At 37.4% G+C, this 26444-nt stretch overlaps 2 protein-coding genes across 2 annotated transcripts; one reads left to right on the forward strand and one right to left on the reverse strand.

The window, feature by feature from the left end:
- Positions 1-6659: 6659 nt before the first annotated feature.
- LOC136063658 (uncharacterized) lies at positions 6660-10527 on the reverse strand. Its single transcript, XM_065764345.1, has 5 exons — positions 10420-10527; positions 9025-9189; positions 8612-8938; positions 7809-7999; positions 6660-6765 (listed from the first exon to the last, which is right to left on the reverse strand). The coding sequence occupies exons 1-5, from the start codon at positions 10525-10527 to the stop codon at positions 6660-6662; spliced, it is 897 nt and encodes a 298-aa protein (XP_065620417.1).
- A 6013-nt stretch (positions 10528-16540) lies between these two features.
- LOC112035908 (mitogen-activated protein kinase kinase kinase 1) lies at positions 16541-25691 on the forward strand. Its single transcript, XM_065764343.1, has 8 exons — positions 16541-17947; positions 19845-19929; positions 20092-20154; positions 21210-21367; positions 23041-23113; positions 23244-23303; positions 24756-24866; positions 25265-25691. The coding sequence occupies exons 1-8, from the start codon at positions 16914-16916 to the stop codon at positions 25475-25477; spliced, it is 1797 nt and encodes a 598-aa protein (XP_065620415.1). The 5' UTR covers positions 16541-16913; the 3' UTR covers positions 25478-25691.
- Positions 25692-26444: the final 753 nt, after the last annotated feature.

Here is a 26444-nt window from a genome sequence, read left to right on the forward strand (position 1 = left end):
TGCATGCCATGAGGGATAGAGAGAGAGAGAGAGAAACATCACCGTGACAGGACAAGGTGCCGCGGCGGACTAACAGACAAAATGTTGTCTGTGTCTGTGACAGAGGGACTCGCAGACAGAACATTAAGGGTCTACGAGTGCGCTCAGACCAGACGAAAAACGGTTAGGGGGTAGAATAGTAAAAAAATCGGTCACGGCAGGCACTATAAAAGGACGCCTCTGCCGTGTGCAAAAACAATAGGCACGAAAGCAATACAACGCAACTTAAAGAAAATACTCTGTAACTTACTTAGAAGAACAGAGGAGCATAACACTAAAAAAACAACCATTGTGGAAATTACTAAAAGAAAAGACTAGAAAAGAAAGAAAGAAAGAGAGAAAAAGGAGTAAGTGATAGTGGCATGCACCGATAGGCCCCTTCCCTTCTCTCCCTCTCGAATCCCTGTTCTCTTCTATAACTATTTTGGGAAGTGTCCATTCAGGTCCGCCTCCCTCAAACCCATTAACCTCTGTGGCAAGAATCTCGTTTCCTTTCCTCGGAGGTTAATTGCGTTGAGAAGAGGCGTTCTTCCTCTTTGGCCTTACTCTTGCGGACAGAATTGAATTTATTTACACAAGCTGTGGATTAAATCTTTATTACCATCTGCCCTTACTATTTATTTGTCAAAGATTGTTAAATATTATTGTAGTTCGGTCATTTCTTATTAAAAGAACTATCTGGTCATTCCACAATACATGATTTTGTTTTATCAATTGTATCTGCTTGCCGCAAGCTTTTCTCTGGAACAGCTCAATCCGCGGTGAGCACTCTCCTGAAAGACGAGGCATAGTTCGCGCACAAACCAGCCAAGTTGAGTTCCAGTTGGTCCGATCTCGACTCCTACAACCCAGAATACTTGGGCCTACATTCACAAAGGGGCAGCCCGGCCCAACATAGCAAAAAAGGCCCCCACAGACTTCTATAATAATTTTTTTTTTAGGTAGACCCTAGACTAATATCTATAAATTTTGTCTTCTCTCATTCATCAGTTTGCTTGGAGAAAAAAAGAGCAAAAACAAATTGAAAAGGACCTCCATACCTAACTTGGAAAGGTCTGTCAATCATTTTCTATTTATTTTAAGTCAGGCTTCTAGTAGGCTATATTTTGCACTATAGTCAATCAGACATGTTTCATGAGTTATGTGTGCTGTTAACTGCCGCATGCTTACAACTAGGGTGATAAATAAGTTGAGTCGAGTCAAATGTTAAAATTTTAGAATTATTTATTTAAATTTACAGTTGAGTCGAGTCAAATGTTAAATTTTAGACTTATTTATTTGAATTTATCAATGAATACAAGTTGAGTTTGAGCCCATTATTAAACTAGATTATATATTTAAATTTAATGTTTATTTTTTTTTCAAATAACCTTGAGTTTGTTTTCGAGTTACTTAAAAACTTATTCTTTTTTGTAAATATAGTGTCCGTTTGAATACAACTTATTTTTGCTGAAAACTAAAAACTGAAAATACTGTAGCAAAATAATTTTTAAATGAGTGAATAGTGCAATGGAATCCATTTTTAATGAAAAATTTGTTAAAAAGTGAAGTTTGTGGGTCCTGTGAACAGTGTACCCGTGCACTGTTCATGGGAGAAAAGTCAACAACTACGGCTTCTTAAAAAAAAAAAAAAAAAAAAAAGAGAGAGAAAACGCGCAAACATGGACGTAGAAACATGGATCCAAATAGCACCATAATAAACTTTTTTATTTTTTATTTTTTACCATTTCATATAACTATATGTGGGGACGTAAAAATTGGTCCCCGTGGAGTTCTTCACGGATTCTTACTCAAACTATTCAAAAAACATAAGTAAATAACAAGGGAAAAACACTCCACAATGGGAAACTCAAACAATTGATTTTTCTTAACTCAAATATTGCAATAGATAACTCTCACGTTCCCACGGTGTTATCTTTACTCGCTCTCTCTGGCTGATTTTTCTTCTTTATGCTCATTTTTTCCCCTCTATTTTTTAGATCCCCACCTTTTGCCTCTCCTCTCCCTTTTATAACTTCAATCCTTACTCTTATCACCACAGCTGTGCTGTTGCCTGATAGAGCCTCAGTGATATTTTCTTTAACTTTATCGGATTCCTCCCCACCCTTATCCTAGAACTCTAACTTTTGGGGGCCGTTTTTACTGTTCAGGCTGTCTTACTTGTGTTTAATGCGGTAGAGGTTAGGTAAGAACCCCATCATTAATGTGGAGGCAAAGATCTTCAGCCTTCTTGCATGTTTCGGAAGTTTCTCGTGGTTCCAAAAATCTCCTGAAAATCACACATGGATTATCCGTACACCATACCTCGAGTAAGTTGGCACCTTACCTTTTCCATGAGAACTGATTTCCTTTGTCACTCATTTTTTTTGTAGTACTTGGGATGACCCAGCTTTCTTCCTTTCATGGTTTATTACCCATTGAGCATGCCCTTCAATACATAGGTTTGGCCCAATTCTTTCCCTATGGCCCAATTACTTCTTGGGCCTAAGGTCCAAATGGTGACTGTTCCACTCCCCATAATAGCCCCCCACGATCTGCAAATCATAATAACTGATGTGGGGATCATGGTTCGAGAATTGGCATTTATGAACAGTGGTGGTGTCAGGCAATAAATGTCACAAATACACCCGTGGTTCTTGCCCCACAACCATCAGCGCGTGTTGCTGAATGGGTGACTAGATGGGCCTTTTCAAAAATTGAAAATGGGTGGGAAAGGAAGGGTCTCATCTATCCCTTCCTCTCCCTCACCTCTCCTATATAAAGGAGAGTCTAGACCTTGTTTCAAGCTCCTCCATTATTGTCCTATTAGAACTTTAAGAAAAACTTCTTTTTCTCTTTTCTCTCCACCATTCCCTTCTCCGACGAACTTCAGGCGGCCTTCAGTGACTCTCTTCCTCCTACTTCTCCTTCCTGTTGTAAGTGCATCTCCTCATTTTTCTTACAAATTTTAGCTTCGCCTCATCACCTTCTTTCCTAGCTTTTTCTATTTCCTCCTTTTCTTTTCATTTCAACCCATATCGTAAAGCTTTCTTTAGTCTATTAGGAAGTTTAAGCCTATGGTAGATACTCCTGAGAGTTTAAAAGAGTCTAGAAGGAAGTACAACTTCCCCAAAGATGTTAAAGTGAGGTACTGTCGGAATCTGAGGCAATACTCTTTAGGGGGAGGGTAGAGTGGTAATCCCACTCATCGCTATTGTGGAAGGAGGAGTTAGGATTCCCATGAGTGACCTACTCACGAATTTCCTACGCCACTTTAAGGTTTGTCCTGACCAATGTTCCCCCAATGTATTTAGGATTGTCAGTAGTGTAGATACCCTTAACAAGAAGCTTGGACTGAAGCTCACCGAGCATGATATCAATTATATTTATAGTTTTCAAGATAGTAAAACCTCCGAGTTTTACTTTAAGATTTGGCATAGGGACGTGAACCTTATCTCAAGCCTTCCAGATTTTGACAAGGAAACAAAAAGAGACTACTTGGTCGTCTCGGGGAATTGGTACCCTAGCGGAATCCATTGCCCCACTAGTGCAAGTAAAGCAAGTGGGTAGACTTAATAGGATTTACTTTCAACTGACTTACTATTATTATTTCGCCTTTTTTCCCAAGTTGTCTTTCATACTCTACATGACTAACCTTTGCTCGCTTCTTTTTCAGAGAGCCATGCCTTCAAGAAGAAGAGGCAACTAATCAACTCCATGGACTTGAACAAGTTGCTGAGATCTCCAATTTACCCGCACAGCCTACCTGATACTTGGCTACTCCCCCGTGAATCGAAGCTACCAAGCTGCGGGAAAGGCTATAACTGCGAAGCATTCTCTACTCCCTTACATTGACGTTCACAGCAAGGGATACATTTTATCCCCTTCCGAACGAGCCCGCCGAGAAGAAGGAAGGTATTGAAGCAACTTTCCTCCTCCTTTCACTCCCACAAACCTTGGGGTCACTATCACAGAGCCAATTCCAATTGACCACCCGCAACGCTAAAGGAAGAAGAAGAAAACAAGTAATGCTCCTCCCCGTAGTCCTCCCCCCCCCCCTCCCGAGAAGAATCTAACATTCAGGAAGCCATCCCTTTAGACAAATCTCTAGCTGAGATGACATTCCAACAAAGTGGAGTGACTCTTGCACAACTTTTGGCCACTCTTACCGTGCCCAGAACTCAAACTCCTCCTGCTCCAATTGCCAATGTTCCCGTGGCCATTCAAACGACTCTCATCTTTACATGAGAGACTAGGGCTAGCTGAAAGCATCCTAGGAGGGCAGGCCAATCCTCTACAACTCCTAGCTCTGAAAACTCCCCCTTACCCCCCTCGACCTTGGGGATTCTCAACTTAATGCCGTAGGGGCCCTTGCTTATGTCCACACCTTTATGGTGGACGAAGTTCCCTTTCCTACAACGGATAGGGTTAGGCCTTTGAGAGAAGGCCGCGGAGGCAAAGTAGCTAAGAGTGTTGGTGAAGCTCTCCTGCTTCCCGCGGATATGAACCACTGGGCCAAGTGGGATGATGAATCCCTCTTGCTCAACATAAAGAGGGAAGCCATCATGGTAACAAATTGTTCCTTGCCTCCTTATTATTCTTTTCACTTCTTTTTTGTTATTTTATTAAAAAATTGTTAAAAACTCTATCTTTGTTATATGGCAGGAATATTAGTGTTCCGTGGTGATTGAATAGAGGTAGCAAGCTGCCAAGGCTAGAGTTGAGGAACTGAGTAATGACAACAAGGATCTCCTAAGAAAGATCTCGGATGTCATGAACAAAGTCTTCGAGTCTGAAAGGTTGCGGTTTGAAGCTGAGGAGAACACGAAAGCCATTACTGAAAGGGTGGAGGCTTTGAAGAAGGAATTGCAGGAGGCCATGACTGCTCTCGCGAGGAAAGATGCTGAGCTGAAAAGCTGTGTGGCAGCTGATGATGCCAAAATTCAAGAGGCCTACTACCAAGGTCAGTAACTATAAAGCCCAAAGTGCAGCAGAACCTTCAAGTCTATTTTACTAAAGGGTGGATTGCAGCTTTGGACAAGTTAGAAGTGGAAGCTGCATCTTCCATGAGGCAAGAGTGTAATGTTCCTATCCTCGCAGAGCTAGTCATCATACCAAACCCTGAGATTTAGGCCATCATCAATGGCGAATCTCCTGTCCGAGGGGTTGAAGGGGCTGGGCCTACCATTGCATTAGGAGGAGAGGAGACCACTTCTGCTGCATTATCTTCAATCGAGGAGCCTCCTCGTGTTTAACTTTCTTTGAATTTTATTTCTCTAAAAACAATTCTATAGTTTGCCTGGTTTTGGACGCTTTTATTTTGTACTTAATTACTTTAAGCGTTTGAAACTTTTATTTATGAAAATATCTCTTAAGTATTTTCTTCTTATCAATCTATGCCTCATGCTTATGTTTCCTGATGTATTCATACATCTAATTGCTACTTTTCCTGGTTTTTTCTCATGGAGGGGATCCCATTATTCTATTACTATGTTAACAATTTGCCAAGCTTTGATAACACCTTATAATTGGCTACTAGATCAAATTAAGACAATAAATCTAGTTAATCACTTACCTGAGATACTTGCTATGTGGTACTCATCTCTTATACACTATCAAGTCTTACGCATACCTTTTACTAATGTCCCATTGTACAAATTAAGTAAAGTAACAGTCTAAATTCCATTCGGGGCAAAGATGAAGTCCATTACTACTGAGCTTGTTTCTCTTCTTATGTAAAGTCCTTACCTAGCTTTCTATTAGTAAGTATAGAATCATACTAAGATAGAAGACTTAGTTCGCAACTCTCCCGAGGCAATGACAAGGTCTAGTACCCTTGTGTTTACTTTCAATAAAGTTTTAATTTCATTCTTTGTTAGTAACCCTGAAGTCAGGCTAAGGCAGAAAATTCAGCTTAAAACCTACCCAAGGCAAGGACAGGGACTAGTACCATGGGGTTATCTTTCAATGAAGTTTTAATTTCATTCTTTATTAGTGACCCTAAAGTCAGACTAAGGCAAAGATAGGGTTTAGTACCTCGGGGTTTAAAATCCCTTGCTATTTGGGTGTCCCAAAATGGGCCTTCATAGGATCTATTATTGTTTACTGAATTGAGATAAAAAAAAAAGTGTAAGTAGTGCATATATTATATATGACATTCAAAAGTAATACTTCTTTAAATTAAATACATTCCATGGCCTAGTTACAAGTCTTTCATCCAAATCTTCCAGCCGATAAGCACCAATCCCAGCAGTGGATGTGACCCTATAAGGCCCTTTCCAAGTTAGGCCTAGCTTTCCCATAGCTAGGTCTCGGGTATTTCTCAAAACTTTCCTCAATACCAAATCTCCTAGAATGAACTCCATATTCTTGATTCCCTTGTTGTATCCTTGACAAATCCTCTGCTGATAATTAGCCAGCCTTATCAATGCCATATCTTGGCTTTCTTCAATTAGATCCAAATGCTTGTAGAGTAATTGACCATTCTCTCCCACTTGAAACATGTCAATCTAAGAAGTAGGGAGCCTAGTTTCCATGAGTATTACCGCTTCTGCACCATATGTCATCGAGAAAGGAGTCTCTCCTGTGGAGCGCTGTGGAGTGGTCCAATACGCCCATAGTACACTTGGAAGCTCTTCCGCCTATTGTCCCTTTGAGTTATCCAGCCTCTTCTTCATGCCATTTACAATGGACTTGTTGGTCACCTCTGCCTGACCATTGCTTTGTGGATAAGACGGAGTAGAATACCTGTTGACAATTCCCAATTCCAAGCAGTATCACCAAAAGGCTTTGTTATCAAATTGCAATCCATTGTCTGATATGAGAACCCTTGGCATACCAAACCGCACACAATATTCTTCCAAACGAACCTTTTCACATTTGTGTCTCGGATATTGGCAAGGGGCTTTGCTTCCACCCACTTGGTGAAATAATTTGTCCCCACTAGGAGCTATCTTCTACTTCCTGTGGGTTTCGGAAAAGGCCTCACTATGTCTAGGCCCCATTGGGCAAAAGGCCACAGACTGGGCAAAAGGCCATAGATTGGACATACGGTTGAGAGGACCCCCGGGTTAATGAATGCTTAGAGCAAACCTTTGGCATTGATCACATTTTCTAGAGTACTCCAATGATTGTTTCTGCATGTTTAACCACCAATTCCCTTGAGTAAGGACTTAGGGTACCAACGACCTGCCTCCCATGTGACTTCCATATATCCCTTTATGCAACTCTTCCAGAAGTGTTTCAACTGCCTCGAGATGCACACATAGCAGATAGGACCCTGAATATGACCTTTTATATAATTTCCCTTTTTTGGAGACTTAGTACCATTGAGACCTACATCTGATCCGCTTAGACTCTTTCTTATCCTCGGGTAAAATCCTTTTTTGGAGATAATCTACAATTGGATCCAACCAACGGCGGATGGATCTATGCTCAGGACTAAGCTCTTGTCGGAAGGAGTTAGGTTGGAAAAAGGCAAAAGTTCAACTATCACAATCCTCGGAAGGGGATATTCCACTGAAGAAACTAGGGTAGCCAGAGAGTCGACATGATTGTTATCGCCCCTTAAGATATGTGAGATCTCTACCTTCTTGAATTGATACTTAAGTATCCCAACCTCCTTTAAGTAGCTTATCATTCTTTGGTCCTTTGCTTCGAACTTGCCTGTAATCTGGCTAACAACCAGCTATGAATCACAATGCAATTATACTTTGTCTTATCTAGACATTCTGAACCCAACGAGGAGAGCTTTATACTTTGCTTCATTATTTGAGGCAGGAAAACCCAACCTGAATGACTTTTCCATTCTGACTCCTTCCAGAGAGATAAGTATAATTCCAACCCCTACCCCTTGGCAGTTTGACACTTCATCCACATACACCTGCCATATTTGTTCCCATGGTTCCATTGCCCTGCTTCCCTTTATTAACAAAGCTTCAGTTTTCCCGGGAGTGAATTCGGCAACAAAATCAGCTAAAACCTACCATTTGATGGAAGTACAAGGCCTATACTGAATATCAGAAGCTCCCAAAAAGGCCCCCTACTTGGCTATCCTTCCCGTGAAATTTGATTTCCTGAGCAATGCTTGCAAGGGATGCTTGGTTAGCATAGCTACTGTATGGGCTTGAAAATAATGGGGCAATCTTTGTATGGCATGAATTATTGCAAGTGCAGTTTTTTCCAAAGGGAGATAATGTGTTTCTACTTCTACAAGAGTCTTGCAAACATAAAAGATCGGCTTCTGAACTCCTTGATCTAACTTTAATAGGACAACATTCACTGCATGATCAGTTATAGTTAAATACATATACAATGTTTCTCCAGGTACCCACCTTGACAAGATGGAAGCCTAAGATAAATACAACTTTAGTTCATCAAATGCTTGCTGGCATTCATCCGTCCACTGAAAGCCTTTCCATTTCTTCAGCAGTTGGAAGAAAGGTCGACATCTATTCGCAGACTGCGAAATGAATCGATTAAGAGCTGCAATCATCTTAGTAAGTTGCTGGACCTCTTTAAGGTTCCTAGGAGACTTCAAACTTTACAAAGCTACAATTTGATCTGGATTAACTTCTATACCTCGATGAGTCACCAGATAACCTAAAAACTTTCCCGAGCTGACCCCAAAGGCACACTTAGAAGCATTCAATTTCAGACGGTGCTTCTGCAATGTCTTGAAGGTTTCTACGAGATCTTTAAGGTGATCCTCCACGACCTTACTCTTTACCACCATGTCATCTATATAAGAATCCATATTGCTTCCCAATTGCTGCTTGAACATCTTGGTAACCATTCTTTGATAAGTAGACACCGCATTCTTCAAATCGAATGTCATGACTTTGTAATGAAAATTACCTGTAGGGGAAATGAAAGAGGTTTTCTCTTGGTCTTCGGGGGCCAAAGCTATCAGATGGTACCCCTGAAACACATCAAGAAACTCATTCTAGGGTGCCCAAAAGGATCTTTTGGACACGCTTTGTTCAGATTCGTGAAGTCTACACATACTCGCCACTTTCCATTCTTCTTCTTCACCATTACTGTGTTAGCTAGCCATTCGGGATAAAAGAACTCCTTAATTACCCCAGCTTCTTTGAGTCTATCTACCTCTTCCTTTACTACCCCGGTGTGTACATCCGAGGACCTGCGAGGTTTCTGCTTCTTTAGTGGACACTAGGGGTTAGCATTAAGTCAATGACAGATAAAATTTGGATCTATCCCAGGTGCTTCATATGAACTCCATGCAAACACATCCAGATTGCTTACTAGAAACAAGACTAATTCTACTTTTTCCAAGATAGGAAGGTTATCTCCTACTTGGAAGTACTTATCCCTGAGGTCAATGTGTATTTTCTCCAATTGTTCACTTATGTCCTTGGGTGGAAGCTATAGCTACTACAAGGGATTTGCCGGTCCAGGCTTTCCCTCATTCTCGTGACCCGCAACGGCTGTCTGGCATCTCCATGCCACACTCTAGTTTCCGCATATTTCTGCAATGCTTTGCTCGGTAGGGAATTTACATTCTAATGTAAAGAAGAAAGAATTGCACCTATGGAGTGAATCCAAGGACGTACAAGAATTGCTGTGTAAAGGGAGTAGAAGTGCACTACTATAAAGTAGACCATTTCCTTTCTTCCTTCTACTTCCATAGGAAGAGTCACCTGTCTAGCTAGCATAACGATACTTCCGTCAAAGGCCACCAAGGGGCTGTTATATTCTGTCAAATCTTCGGGGGTAAGTCCTAATCCTTTATATAGGTCAGGGTACATTATTTTTGCCCCACTTTCTTGATCTATCATAACCCTTTTTTACATCAAAACCCTTAATCTACAGTGTAACTACCAGTGCATCTTCATGGGGCTAAAATGTATCCATAAGGTCCTTTCCCGTAAAGCCAATGCACTTGTCTTCCTAATGTCTCTTCTTAGGTGTAAGGCCTTCTAACTCTGAGTCAGAAGCTGAGTTCATGGTCAATATCCTTGGTAGAGTTCTCACAGTCTCCACCTGTTTCCTGATCGTGTGTATTACCCCTATGAGCCCTTAAATTGGTGTCAAAGTACTTAAAGTGGTTGACCTTTTCAAGTCTTGTGGACGAGAATCTTCCCGTACTAAGAATTCTCCCAAATAACCTGCCATTTCAAGCTGGTGTAAATGGTCTTTTAAGGTTCGGCAATCCTCAATTGTATGCCCCCGATCCTGATGATATGAGCAATAAAGGCTCTGGTTTCTTCTCGTTACATCTCCACTTATCTTGTTTGGCCAGCGAAAGTATGGCTCATTCTTTGTTTTTTCCACAATCTGGTATACAGGCTTTTTGTATAATGAACTAACTATTTCAGGCCTTATCTTCTGAGCCTGAAAGAAAAAGTCCCTTTAAGGTTGGGGAGCTTGATCTGCCTTAACCTCTTTCTTCTCTACGATGAGTGCTTTTGCTTTAGCCTTATCTTGCAACTGGTTGTCCTCTAACCTCTTATACTTCTCCACTTGCTCCATTAATTTATTCATATCCATGATTGGCTTCAAAGCCACAAGCCCTAAAGTTGGAATCGATGGGGAGCTCTACCTTGAAGGTACTTGCAGCAATTCCCACGTTATCTCCCCTGATCTCGTTGTATAATTCCCAGTAACGATCCGAATAAGCTCTGAGGGTTTCACCTTCCTTCAAAGCCAATGAGAGGGAGTGAGGTGTAAGGCTTCAAGGTCCTACTGCACATCACAAATCTCGTCCCGAACGCTCAGATTAGCTCATCATATCCTCAAATAGCTCCTTTTCTAGCCCATCGAACCATCTTATAGCTATTGGCCTCAGGCTTGAAGGAACAATTTTACACATTAGAGCCTCGTTTTTAGAATATATGGCCATGCTTTGGTTATAATGATTGACATGTTCCATGGGATCCGTTTTACCATCATAAATAGTGAAAGTTGGCCTTGTGAGTCTTTGTAGTAAGTCAGTTTTCTCAATCTCTTTCGGAGAAGAGGGATTGAGATATCTGATGCAGTGCCTTACCCATGGCATCATCACTGGAGACCATTAGCACCGGGGGGACATGAGATTGAGGGGCTGATGAGCATTGAGGAATTGGTCCTTTATACTACTCCTTGTCTTGCTCTTCCCTTCTATTCTTGTTGTGAGGTGAGAGACTGTCCTTTCCCTGTGGGGAGATTGCCTTGCTCTCTGTGGGTAGGGGGTGATCTCTAGTACGCATTCATCTGCTCGGGAGTAACTAGGTGCCGAGCTTGGTCCTCTCCGATGATAAAGCTCTATCTTTACGGCGGAGCAACTCCTTATCCTTCTCGGCGTTCCTCTGCAGCAACACCACCTACTCTCTCAACCTTTCCAACTCCCCATCCCTATCATAGAAGGATGGACCTTCTGTATTGGTAGCAGTCCTTTCTCTTTGCGGAGGTGGGCTAGGTTGCCGTTGATTCTCTTTATGAACTTCAGATCTCATATGTCGATCCAAATGAATAGATTCTTCTAAAAAGCTAGGTTGCTTCAGATGAGCAGGGCCACTCTGTGATCAGATCGCCATAGTCTAAAACAAATCAATTCTTGAGTCTTCTGCTTAGTAAAGTATTTCTCACAGACATCGCCAATTGTGGGGACATAAAAACTGGTCCCCGTGGAGTTCACGAATTCTCACTCAAACTATTCAAACAACATACATATAAGTAAATAACAAGGGAAAACACTCCACAATGGGAAACTCAAGCAATTGATTTTTCTTAACTCATATATTACAATAGATAACTCTCACGTTCCCACGGTGTTATTTTTACTCCCTCTTTCTTTGGTTGATTTTTCTTCTTTATGCTCCTATTTTCCTCTCTGTTTTTTAGATCCCCACCTTTTGCCTCTCTTCTTCCCTTTATAGCTTCAATCCTTACTCTTATCACCATAGTTGTCCTATTGCTTGACAGAGCCTCAGGGATATTTTCTTTAATTTTATCGGATTCCTCCCTACCCTTATCCTGAAACTTTGACTTTTGGGGGTCGTTTATACTATTCAAGCTGTCTTACTTGTATTTTATGTGGCACAGGTTAGGTAAGAACCCCATCATTAATGCGGAGGCAAATATATTCAACCTTCTTGCATGTTCTAGAAGTTTTCTTGTGGTTCTAGGAATCTCCTAAAAATCACACATGGATTATCAATACGCCATACCTTGGGTAAGTTGGCACCTTACCTTTTCCACGGGAACTGATTTCTTGTGTCACTCATCTTTTCTGTAGTAATTGGGATGACCTAGCTTTCTTTCTTTCATGGTTTATTACCCATTGAGCATTCCCTTCAATACATAGGCTTGGCCCAATTCTTTCCCCGTGGCCTAATTACTTCTTGGGCCTAAAACTCGAGTGGCGACTGTTCCACTCCCCACACTATGCTAATACAGTAATTAATAACTAAATTATAATTGAAATTTTATTAATTGAATTAATAAGATAGAATGCTTTTTATAAACTTATAAAAATCAGATTCCCAATCTCGTATTATTAAATAATTATATTTTAAATATTTGTACATATAAACATATAAAATAATTGAGCTTCATACTTATGAGCACATTATTATGTTAGAAATTTTTTTTTTTTTTTTTTTGAGAATCAATTATGTTAGAACTTAATTAGTTTAATAGTTAGCAGAAACACTTGCGTTCTTTGATAGTCAAGCTTAAATTAGGATTGAGCTTAACTTATTTGTTTTTATTTTTTATTTTTTGAGAAACACTTATTTGTTAAATAAATGAATATAAATTTTTTTTCTCAAACCAAACGAAAATTATTATCATAAGTTTAGAGTAAAATAAAAATTCACAAAATGTTGAAGTAACAAATTATTATTAATAGGTAAAAATGTGGTCAGCGATGAGTGTGAACCAATATATACTTGCTGAGTTGCCGTTGCCAATCTATCTGTTGCGAAAAAATTGTAAAAGTTATTGAATATGTAGCATCACCTGAATTATAAACTATTTATAAACAATTGAGTTTATTTACTCCACTACCTATAACTTCAAACATTTTCCTATTAAAGTACACTATATGGTGTGAGAGTTTTTGAAGTGCACGTGAAATGGGTATCAAAAAAATAAAAATAAAAATGTGTACGTGAAATTATTGTCCACCATTATTATTAGGAGTAGGATTGAAAATTTGAAATAGAACACTACTCAATCAAATTAATAATAATAATAGAGACTCTTCTATTTTTTGTATAAAAATTAATAGTGTTCATTCATCATAATTCGAAGACATTTTCAAATCATAAAATATCAAGGGGTGTGATGATTTTATACCAAAAAATTATTTCACTCACAGCAAAATTTCGAAATGTTTAAACCCAAATCTATTATTCGATAGATTATAATTAGAGTAAACAAAAGTCATGAAAAAAAAATAGGAATAATGAAAATGAATAACAAAATATTAACCAAACTACAATGTCTTCAATCAGTGCTAGCAAAAAAAATCACCCTACTAAAAACCATGTTGAGAAACAATTTGTTCCTCGAATTCCCACCCATTCAAACAAAAAATGTAAAATACCAGATCCAATGAATATAATGATATAAAAATCTAAACAACATAGTAAGGGGAAAAAATACTCATCCAATGGGATATTTTGTTGAATAACTTCTGGGCCTCCTTAATTACAAATAGTAAGTAGAAATCTAAGGAGCCAATAATAACATGAAATTAAAACAAATAAGAAATGTATACATCTGTTCACAAAAAGTACCTATGAAAACCCATTACTATAACCCAAAAAAAAAAAAAAAAATCGTACTTAGAGTGAGAGAGATACACTTATTGCAAACCACTTTCTTAATCTCCACTGATGGTGACTCGGTGCCTCAAAACGAAATCTCCATTGTTGGAGACTAAGGATGACTATGAAGAATTCAATTTTTAAGGAAAAGATAAGAAAAAGAAAAATGAATGTGTATTATTGTTCTTGTGCTGCCAATTAATATCACAAAATTACAAAAAGAATTTCAAAAACAAACCCAATTGAATTTTATTAAAAACTAAGAAAAGCCCAAATTTTTACAACCCCATATGATATTAAAACACAAACACATTTTTTGATGTATAAGACGCAGTTTCTTAAAACTAAATAAAAAAGAAAAGTCAAACCTTCAAATGGGCAGCAACCTTTTTCCTTTTGGTAAAAACAGTAGTGGACTCAACCACAAAGTCAGCTCTAGCCTAACCCATGGGATCTCTTCTAGGTTCCTGAAAAATTTTCATCTTTTAAGCAACAACACTCAAACAATAAAACTCATTTTCAATCTTCAAACTACAAAATGAAAATAGAAAAGAAATGCAGTGATGGGTTTCTCACCGAAGAAAAGGCTCTGTGCTTTTTTTTTTTTTTTTTTTTAATCTAATTGATAAGTAAATAAAGCAATTTTAAAAATTAACAGGAGAATGATTCTATTTTTTAGGCAACATTTTAGTGGAAGTTAAAGTTGTCTTTTTACCAGATTGTCCTTTAGTTTTGTCTCTACTTAAACATAGGAGTGTAGGGTTATTTTTGAACAAAAAATTGAGGAATCTAAACAGGAGAAGCCCCTAAAAACAGAATCTCCATTGTTGGAGACTAAGGATGACTATGAAGAATTCAATTTTTAAGGAAAAGATAAGAAAAAGAAAAAGGAAGGTGTACTATTGTTCTTGTGCTGCCAATTAATATCACAAAATTACAAAATGAATTTCAAAAACAAATCCAATTGAATTTTATTAAAAAACTAAGAAAAGCCCATATTTTTACAACCCTATATAATGATATTAAAACATAAACACATTTTTTGATGTATAACACACAGTTTCTTACAACTAAATAAAAAAGAAAGGCAAACCTTCAAATGGGCAGCAACCTTTTCCTTTTGGTAAAAACAGTAGTGGACTCAACCACAAAGTCGACTCCAGCCTGACCCATGGGATCTCTTCTAGGTTCCTGAAAAATTTTCATCTTTTAAGCAACAACACTCAAATAGTAAAACCCATTTTCAATATTCAAACTACAAAATGAAAATAGAAAAGAAATGTAGAGATGGGTTTCTCATCGAAGAAAAAGCTCAGTGCTTTTTAAAAAAAAAAAAAAAAATCTAATTGATAAGTGGATAAAGCAATTTTAAAAATTATCAGGAGAGTGATCCTATTTTTTAGATAACGTTTTAGTGGAAGTTAAAGAATCCAAACATGAGAAACCCTTTAAATAATAGTATAGAAATATAGAGTAATAGTATAAATAATTAGCCTCATTACATGCGCTTTACACGTGCAATGAGGCTCTTTTTTTTTTTTTTTTTTGAGTTTGACATAATTTTTCAATTTAAATTTATCTACTAGATTTAGTGTGTGCTAGTTTTTAAGAAAAAATAGACTGTGCTAATTTTTAGAAAAAAAAAAGTTTCTCTTATAATTTTTTTTAAAATTATTATTTTAAAAATATTTTTATTATTTAAGAATAAGAATTATTTAATTAAATTAGAAATAATTTTTAATATTTTAAGAAGTCATAATTAAGCTTTAGAATTTTCTTATAATAGACAGAAGATAATAATAATAAAAATGCATAACACTATGCTCCAAAATGAGCTGTATTTTATCACGTGGGAACTATATTTTATCGTGTGGGGGTTGCGTTTGACCACAGTTTCAGACCTCGTTCTACCTACCAGCCAATTTTTTATTTTTCTTTTTTCCTTTTTTAAGAAAATGTTATCCTACAAAAATATCAGCAAACCACAAATTGACAAAAAAAAAAAAAATCTGATTTTGAAGAACAGCCTGCGTTCCGTGGGCGTTGGGCGTGAATTTTAAAGTCGATTCTTCTTCTTTTTATAAAAGGAACCTCCAACGAACCAGCAAACAAAAGAAGAATAAAAGTGAGCCGTGATAGTTACACATTTTTGTATACTTGCGATATTTTTACCGTGAAAAAGTATAAATCACACAAATATTAATATCAACCAATTATTAGTGATAAATAAATAAAATAATATTAATAATGAACTTAAATAAGAACCAGTAAAAATTTGTTAATTCAATCTATATAAAAAATAGTTATCAAAATATTTGTATAGTATTACTCTTTTACAATTATAACTGGGTGATAATTATTAGTTACACATTGACATACATGCTGTGTATATGGTACACATTACTTATTTATTACTATTTTAAAAATAGGTTTGAAATGACTATTATTTAAGTCCAAGACATCACTATTTGATTTAAAAAATAAAAAATTTTATCAGTTAAGTTAACTACAATTATTTGATATTGGTGAAATATTGTTTTTAAGTGGACTGTATTTGATAGTGTGTAACTCAACATGCACAATTAATTAGAGTTTACTATTACTCAATTTTGACTTCCACTCTAAATTGGTTGGTGTCTGAAGATAAATAGTTATATTTCGTTATTAAAACCCTTTAAAGAAAAAGAAAAAAAAATACAGTTTACTATATATATTTTTTTAATAAAATTATTTATCCCAATTCAGTGATCCTAGTCATACACAATGCGGCCATGTGGCACCGCGTTTTCCCTCTCTCTTTCGACGGCGTTTACCAGTCTCTCTCTCTTCATTCTTCAACCATTTCGCGTCTCTTTGGTCAGCCTCTTCTCTTTTCCTCTCCTCCATTTCTCAATACCATAAACTTTTTCTACCACTTTTCTCTCCAAATTTTCTCGGTAAAGTTACACAACTAGTACATAAATTACTTCTTACTTTTTCTTTTTTTTTTTGATTCATTTTAAAAATTTTCTTGGAAGAGAGAGAGAGAGAGAGAGAGAGAGAGAGAGAGGATACTCAGAGAGAAGTTTCTCGCACTTTCCACCAAAAACCCTAGTGGTGAACTTTCGATGGGTTTGGCTCGCGATGCATCACCTACCTCGATTTTTCGGCCATAGTAGCAAGCAAAGCAAAGGCATGGATCGGAGAAAGAACTCAAGGAAACCGAAGCTAGAGCGCCGCAATGCTGTGAAGCACATTGAGTACGACGCCGCATCGTCCTCTTCCTCTCTGGAAGAGTCTTCTTCGTTTTCTTCTTCTCTCCACACGCGATCGTTGGATTTATCGGACCGCACGAGCTTCCGAATCGAAGGAATCGAGGGCGAGTTCGATGTGATATGCAAGAGGTTAGGGCTATCGGGACCCGAAGACTTTGCGATACCCGCGGCGGCGTGGGAAGCACGGAAGATACGATCGTCTTCGGATCTCCTACCGAGGTCTAGGTTGCAAGGGTTGGATAGTCCGAAAATAGAGGAAGTGAAAGATACGGCGGTGAGGACCGAGTCCGAAGCTGAAGCCGAAGCTGAAACTGTAGCTGTAGCTGTAGCTGAATTGATTTGTGAGAGAATTGTTGATACTGTTAGAATAGTGGATGAAACTGAGTTGACTCGGTCTGATCCAGCCGAGTCAAGTGGCTGTTGTGTGACCGGCGGTTGTGGTGGTGGTGGAATTAAAGGAACTCGGCCGCCGGTGCTAAAGCCACCGCCTGGGATGAGACTTCCGGCTATCGATATGGCTTGCTCGACTTGGGACCTGTTGAAGGACTTTGCGGGCGATGGTGGTCCGGTAACGGTTCATAGCGGATTGTTAAGTTCTTCATCAGATGAAGAAGTGAAAGAGGAGGAGGAGGAGGAGGAGGACGAGGAAGAGGAGGAAGAGGACAAAGGAGGAGGAGAAAAAGAAGTTGAGGCGGCGGCGGCGGCGGCTACGGTGAAGAGAGAGTTGCTATCGGAGTCGTCGTGTTCGTTTACTACGAATGATGACGATTCGTCTAGCACTACCACGGACCCTACGTCTAGTATTTCTCCCAATGGGAGATTTAGGCGTTCTATTGCGTATTGGCAAAAGGGTGAACTTCTGGGACGGGGCTCCTTTGGATCTGTGTACGAAGGAATCTCTGAGTAAGTTTTCCAATGCTGTTTATACTATGCTATGACTATGATACATTATTTAGCTCTGCATTCTTTAGATGACAAAGTTTTAACCTATAAACCCGTTTGGAGGAATCTCTTCCAACCCCATTACGTGGATGATTTTTAGATGACTGAGCACCTATAAACTCGTTGGGAGGAATCTCTTCCAACCCATTACGTTATTATCCACGTTATTATTTGAATAAGTAACATGACTTATTAAAAATGTCATGCGACTAAAATTAGGGATTTTCCTCTAAATCGATTTTGATAGTTACAACGGTGGAGAGGATATTTGAACCTTGGATGTCTCATTTGGAAACATTAGGAGTGCCAATTAGTTGAGCTACAAGTTTCTTGGCTTCCTCTTCCGTATAAGCTAGCGATTGATTATTTCTTTATTAGGAAAAGTAATAAAAAAAACCCATGTAGTTTCTCCAAAACATGAAACCGCAATAGTTGTAATGTGTCACTATTTTTGTGAAAGTTGAGGCAGCTCATGAAAACCTAGTTAAGGTGAGTACGTTATGATAGACGAAGTCCAATTGAGAGAAAGATCTAGATTGAGAGATTGTTTGGCATTGATGATATAAATTGGAACCTTTTGCTGATGCTTTTAGAAAGCTTAGATTAGATCCCTACAAGTGATGAAAAAGCAGATTGATCCACAGATGCTATGTTTTGGTGGTTGGCTGTGTTGGTTTTATGACGCAATCTTCAAGTTACCTGGTCATTATTTGAACCTAAGACCTACTACAAAACTGTCCTACCCCATTACCACCTGCATAGCAGATTGGTGCGCACATGCTATATTTGGTAGGTTGGCTTCGTTGGTTTATGACTGCAATCTTCAAGTTTCCGGATCATTGTTTGAACCTATTATTTGGACCTAAGATCTACTACAAAACCATCCTACCCTATTACTACCTGCCAAGACTCATTGGTTACCTCTTGTTGCCCTTATATTGAAGGCCATGTGGTTGATAATGAGATTTTAGGCTTGTTTGCCTTGTTAGGTTCTCAGAAGGTACTAGAATTTTAGATAGTAGACACAAAATTTTGATGAGCAAGTGAGGAAGAGTGAGTTGATTCAATTCAAGGAAATGAAAAAAGTGGTCGAGGAAGGTCTAAAATAACATTAGTAGAAATAGTAAAAAAGAACATCTTACTGGTCAAAAAAGTAAAAAAGACATATCAATTACTACAATGCAAGAAAAAAAAAACATGTGACGATTGTGATTAGTCTATTGAGGATATGACTCCAAAGTTTTGGAACTAAGGCTTAGTTGTTGTAGACATAAGATTGCTCCTTCCCCTCCCTTCTGTCTTCCCATTTCATTAGGCTTCAACATGTCTTGAAGTTATTACTTCGTTGTCTTAAGGCATTTTGATGATGAAATGCTTTAAGAGGGATCATACTCTGTTATTTTTTTTCCTTTTGTTTATTTTTGGGGTTAGGGTATATACTCCCATCTAACGTTTTCTTTTGCTCACCTCCCACTTCTGTTATATCTTCTATCCATTGTAATACTTTTATTTCCAATAAATTTTTTATACTTGTGTCAAAATGAATAGTTTCCTGGCTTTTCTATAAAAACCATGGTTTTACTTAAACAAAAGATGGATTAAAATGCCAGAATCTTTATATTATCAAATCAAGAACTTTCTTTATTTTTTGTTGGTCCTAAACTGTTATTTGTAACTCCACCTGTGTCTGTGCATAGTGTTATATATTGGTTCACAACTGGTCCCAAGCCCAGGAAAAAGGAGGAGGGTTTGGTAGGTTGACGGCCAGCGTAAAATTTAGTCACTCTATTATGAATGGATCTTGATTTGTTATTTGTGCTTCTTTGGTTATAATTAATTCTCCCTGCCCCCTCTGCAGCGATGGATTCTTCTTTGCTGTGAAGGAAGTTTCACTTCTTGATCAAGGAAGTCAGGGAAAGCAAAGTGTTTATTACCTTGAGCAGGTGAGTCGGGTTTTTATATTGATCTGGTGCAATGTTTTGGACCTGAGTATTGATATTCTCTGATATTCTGACAATCTTGGTAAATTTTTGGGACTAAAAAGTATTCTATTCCTGTGTTTTTGGTGAGATTCTTATTTTTTTCATCCTGTGATTCCTTTTCAGGAGATCAGTCTTTTAAGTCAGTTTGAACATGAGAACATAGTTCAATACTATGGCACAGATAAGGTACGTTTTTTCCCATGCTCTTTCTGAGTCTTGAATCTAGACCACATAATATGAAAGTTGTCGTTACAGTTCATCATACCATGCACCCACTGTTGGAACTAATTATGCTTCTTAAAATCGCTATTCAAAGTTTAAATTCCTTATATATATATATATATATATATTTGATTGGTAGTTACACGCACATCTAGTGGGTCTACAATGCACGACCTCACATCACCTTGCTTTTATAAGGGGAAGAGTTGTCATTTGACCTAGAGCTGAGTGGCAGTTTAAATTGCTTATATTCATGTCATGATATTTAAGCAAACTCCTCACAGTGACTTGTCATGCTCTTCTTGGCTTGATACTCCTGCCCTGTGGTGCCTGTCTGCACCTGTATAAAAGAGTCCAACTTTATGTATTGATAGTGAAAAATATTAATATGTAGTACTGTCTGCTATATAATTTATTATCAAGTTATTACTGCATAATTTCATCCTCTTTCATAGTTACTTGCCAGTTACCAATACAAATATGGTTAAAAATATACATGCAATATAGGTGGATGGACATGCAAGTACAGAATTTCATATGTTGTTGTCTCACATCTAATTCCCGGCTTGTGATGACTTCAGCTGTGGTGTCAGTCATTCTTCTATCCTTGTGTTTGTATCCACATGTATCAGGATTTATATAAGGATGATACTGCATTGCCAAGCACTTTGCAGGATGCCTGATCATCTTTTTTTATTTATTTATTTTTATAAGTATGATATTATATTAAAAAGAATAATTACTTCATGCTCACAATAATGAGCATACTGTAACCTAAAAGAATTATGCACAAAATTTAAGTGAATTCTAAAAGGGAGTAGCAATTTGTATGCACAACTCAAATCAAACAAAGATCTAATAAAAAATAATTCCAACTGGGACCTTGATCTTTCCGAATCTTCAAAAATCCAACTATTTTGCTCCATCCACAATAGTCACATTTCTTAGTTATAGTTTCTTGTTTTACATAAATTTTCCCATTAAAGCCTATCTGACATTCTGATCTATGGTGGTTGCAGGATGAATCAAAACTATATATCTTTCTTGAGCTTGTAACCAAGGGCTCCCTCCAAATGCTTTATAGGAGGTATCATCTTCGAGATTCCCAAGTCTCCGCATATACAAGACAGATTCTGCATGGTTTGAAGTATCTTCATGACAGAAAAGTTGTTCACAGGTGAAAATCATTCTCTCTGTCATTTGTGCTGCATTTACATGTGATCCTTAAGTTATATTGGTTATCCTGTTCTCACCTGATTTTGACATTGTTTTATTGCTTAGATATGTGTTCCTTATATCTGGTTTTATTGTTCTCAAGTTCTATGTTTATCTTTGCCCCCAGTGAGCTGCATCATAAGTCAGATCCATTGCCACAAACCAGACCAATTGTTTTTTTGGGTGTCTCAACCTCCCCTCCTCCACCACCCCCCCCCCCCCCCCCTTTCAAGTTGGGGGATGCTGTGTTACATACATGATGTGATTGCTTCATGGCCTTCTAGAGGCCTCACCTAGGTGAATTTAATTGGAACCTCAGCCTCAAAAGAAAGTGTCATATGCCCCAAACTTTTCAACCAAAGTTCTTTATAAAATTGAAGTGTTTCATTAATTCATCCTGACTTCTACTACTCCTAGTCTTGGTCTCCTAATATAGTCAGTGAAGCCAAACAAAAATATGTAAAAGACCTGAAATAGGAAACTATGGTCCATGTTTGGGAAATCTAGAAATTGCTAACATAATCCCCTGCTTAACCATAATAAGCAGTATTAGCATGGAGGCCTTGAATTAGGCCTCATATTGAATTTATACCTCATTTTGAAATTTCTTTGTTATTTAAACTTGCTTATCCTTAGCCTTTGGTACTTCCATCAGAGGTCCCTGGAATTGAGTGATTGGTTTTTCTTGATGAACACTTATTTCAGCTCTAGATTATCCATTTTCTCACCTGATCTCTGAAGTACTGAATTTAGTTACTTTGAAAACCCTTTTTATTGATTTATTCAAGCTTTTCATGATTGGAAATTGGAGAGGGTGGTTTCCCTAATGGGTTTGTTGTATCCTAATTTTATGTTTGTTGTGGAACTGTTACTTGTGATAGGTTCCAAACTGTTAATTTGTTGTATGCTCTCATTATGAATGTTTAAGAGGTGCTAGTAGTAGCCATTTGGTGTGTATGGGGCAGCAAAGTGCCTAAGAAAGTGGCTTTCCTTGTGGCCACAACTGCATTGGGTAAAATTTTTAATATGGCTAATCTATTAAATATAATAATATTCTGGTTAACCGGCATTGCATGTTTAAGGGCAAATGTGAATTTGTGGATAATCAATTGTTACATTTCTCACTTGCTCACGAGATGTGGTCGTGTTTTCTGCATTTGGTTTCATTGGGTGATGCCAAAGAAGTTAATAGATGTTTAATTTTGCTGGAAGGGTTGTATGGCCAGCATAGTAATAGTGTCATTTGGAATGCAACTCCTTATTGTTATGTGGACAAGTTGGAGAGAGTAAAACAACAAACCTTTGAAGGCACAGGGATATCTAGTGACTACTATTGAGATAAAAGTCTATTTTCTTTTGTTTGTTTGAATGTTTTACCATTGTTGGGGGAGTATCTTGTAATTCTTTGGTGGAGTTCATGGACCGCTGGAATCTACTATTGTGAATGTTAGTAGGCTATTGTGTGAGCTTCCTCTTATCTAATAACATTCTTGGTTACTTGTTGAAAAAAAACCATTGTTTAGGAAATCACTATTTTTTATGCCTTTTCTAGAGCAAAGGTTGACAGGTGATTGGCAGTTCCACTATGTAGAGATAAACACACAGACACTTATCTCTTTCTTTCATGTTTTGAAGGGATATTAAATGTGCAAATATCTTGGTGGATGCAAGCGGATCTGTGAAGCTTGCAGATTTTGGATTGGCAAAGGTTTTTTTTATTTTTATTTTTTATTTTTTATTTTTTGCTTCCTCTATCATGTTTTTTTCCATCATCTTAAAAAACTTCTGAAACGGTTTTCTTTTCTTTATCTAATATCGCTGTGTGTACCATTTTTCAGGCTACCAAATTGAATGATGTAAAATCTTGCCAGGGGACTGCATTCTGGATGGCCCCTGAGGTTTGGCTTTGCTCTTTTCTTTTATGTTTTTAGACTAACAAGTGGTTCCTGTAACAATGAATTCTCTTATGGTCAGTTTCAAACACTGGAGAAAACATGGTTTAAAATATTATCTTATTTGAGTGCATGTCAGCTCTGTTAACAGTTATTGCTGATGCATTATAATTTTGCTCTTTTATTTGTTAGGACTTGTGTGTAAGTCATGGACTGGCATTCTTTATAATGTCTGTATAGCTTGACTGCTTCAGTTAGGAACCAGCATCGATGGTAATTGCAGTTGGAAGCATTGAGTTTGGCACTTTTAGGAAAACCTTTTTTGGATGGCTCTTAAATTTTCCTTTCTTCCTGAAATTTGATAGATTCATTTCATAGACTCAATCCTGTTGCTGAGTTCACCAGTTCATATTGGTAACAGACAATTGGATTGAAAGCTAAAATAGCCTTATAAATCATAGAAAATGTAGGCAATCCAAAGTGTGCTGTGAAATAGTGTGTATCAGACTGAGGTACCATTATGATTATGTTATTTCGTTATTGCAGTTCTGACAGAATCTTGATATTTTGTGTTTGTACTTGATAACCTTGTTTCTCATCCTAATTGAATCTAAAGTGCTGCAGTTCGGTAACCATATGGACCTTACCTTATGCATTTGACCTGGCTACTTACCTAAGAGCCTGTCTGGTGTGGTGACCTTCCTTGTGAGTTGTGGATTGTCCCATCTCAGATCATTTGGATTTAATGTGAAATTATTTTCTAGAAATGAACTACACAGGGAAAGCACAACTTAACTAACCTTTAGTACCAACTTGATGCAAACAATAAAGAGTTTGAGGAAAACAACATTGAACATCAAACAATTCAATAATTGCTGTCTTGTTTCGATGTGGGGCCTTCTTTGTATTTCATAGGCTGCTTTAGTTACTATTGAGTCTTTCATAGGCCTTCTTTGTATCTTTCATAGGCTACTGAAAAAATAGGTCATATATATAAGCTCGCCGTCATGCATCTGAACTTATCTTTTCCATAATTTTACATCATATATATTTGAGCTAGATCATTTCAATAAGTTGATGGACATTGAAGGTTGATGATGGGTTTTATACTGCTGCATTTTTGGTGGAGTATCACAAAATTTGTGTAATACCAGCCTTTTCTTTATCTCCAATTAGAATTTTTTTTGTTTAGATGTCCTAATGCTATTTTTTGGAGGCATACATATATTTAGTGGACATTTGTTTGCCTTTGAAAGAATTGAACTTAAAAGATATTACACATTTTATAAACTTTGCCATTTGTTTTTGGGGAGATTGCATGCTGATTGTATGGAGTATATAATGTCTAGTAAGTTTTATCAATTACACCTATTTGCACTTTTCTAAGGAATTCATTTTTATTCATATCTACAAAAAAAAGTATCAATTGTTTCTGATTATCATGCTGTGCACGTACAGGTTGTTAATAGGAAGAACCAGGGTTATGGACTTCCAGCTGATATATGGAGTCTTGGATGCACTGTATTGGAGATGTTAACCCGTCAGATTCCATATGCAGAATTGGAATGTGTGCGTGTCATGCTTTTCTTTTCTTTTTTTCTCCTTGGTGTTTATTGTTATGATGATGGTGATGTGGTTTATGTATTGGTTAAACATGTTCTTCTCTTATAATTTTTTAGATATACTTGTTTGGTTGATTTTGAGAAAATTCTATGGTATTCAACACTTCAGTTTGAAGTCAATTTTTCTTGCACGCGCATGCATGCACACACATGCACGTATGCATGTATTCTATTTTTGTAATTTTTATTAAAAAATTTATATAATTTTCTCTTTGCTGATGCAATGCCCTTGAGTGGAACCTGCATGATATATCTTACTCCTTTTTTTATTCATGCAATTTTATTTGTTGCATGACTGTTGCTTTTGTGAGATTAACAGTGTTGTTTACTTTTGTGACTTGGCAGTTTGCAGCATTATTTAAAATTGGAAAGGGTGAGGCACCCCCTATTCCTAAGTCTCTCTCAAAAGATGCACAGGATTTTATCCTGCAGTGCCTTAAAGTTAATCCAGATCATCGTCCCACTGCTGTTCAGCTCTTAGACCATCCCTTTGTAAAGAGGCCACTCTCCACATCCTCAGGCTCAGCATCTCCTCGCAGTCTTGGTAGACGGGGTTGAAATATTTTCCTTCACAAATCCATGAAAGATGATAAGGTGAAAGTTATTATTTATTTTAACATCTTTATGTAGCCTGCTCTTTCTTCCTGACACTCCATGACAGTGGAAGTAAACAGAATAGGAAAATTGAACATGAATGTTACCTCTGGCATGTTGTTGAAACCTGAATAATTGAGAAATTCCTTTCTATTAATTAGAGTATCAGACATTGTCATGGGTGTTCATCTTTGTCACAACATGAGAACCTTTTTCCTTACTAGAAGACATGAGAAGAACCCTAAGACACTTGGAATAACTGTTAATATTTTCTATTTAGGAACCTGAATTTCCACCACTATGATCATTATATTTACTAAGCTGGGCATTGGATTTAAACTGTCCTGTCTTTGTCGTTTGGATTGGAGTTGTTGAGCTGAAAAATTCCCCATTAATTAACGTGAGAGATTTATCCATCCTCCTAGGGCCAAAAAGATACCTGAGAGTTACTCATAGTTTTCCCATATCTGCCGACAAACTCGTATGTTACTATCACATTCTGGGTTAATTCAAGAAATTTTATGCATGATATTATTCTNTAGTATAAAAATGACAATAGAGAAGAGAAAAATAGAGAATGTGAGAAAGAGACAGAGAGCAACAATGACACCTATTGTGACTATGAGCCGAGTTGGCAAGGAGAATAAAGTTGTCATGGCCGCCAAGGAGAACTCACAATCACAGTATCTTTTCTTTTCTTTTTTTCTTTTTTTCTTTTTTCTTTTTTTTTTTTTTTTTTGAGAATGATCACAGTATCTCTCTTGATAACATTTTTTAGGAAAAATAAAATTAGGGATTAATTATATGGAATGGGTTGAACAAGTTACATATTTGAACGGACTTTTGTTAAATATTTTGGTCATCTATTGTTGTTTGAGCTATTTTTACTGTTATTTGGACTATTTTTTATTGTTATTATTTGTTCTCCTTT

Source organism: Quercus suber, unplaced genomic scaffold (assembly GCF_002906115.3).
Source record: "Quercus suber isolate HL8 unplaced genomic scaffold, Cork oak 2.0 scaffold_553, whole genome shotgun sequence".
Taxonomy (NCBI): domain Eukaryota; kingdom Viridiplantae; phylum Streptophyta; class Magnoliopsida; order Fagales; family Fagaceae; genus Quercus; species Quercus suber.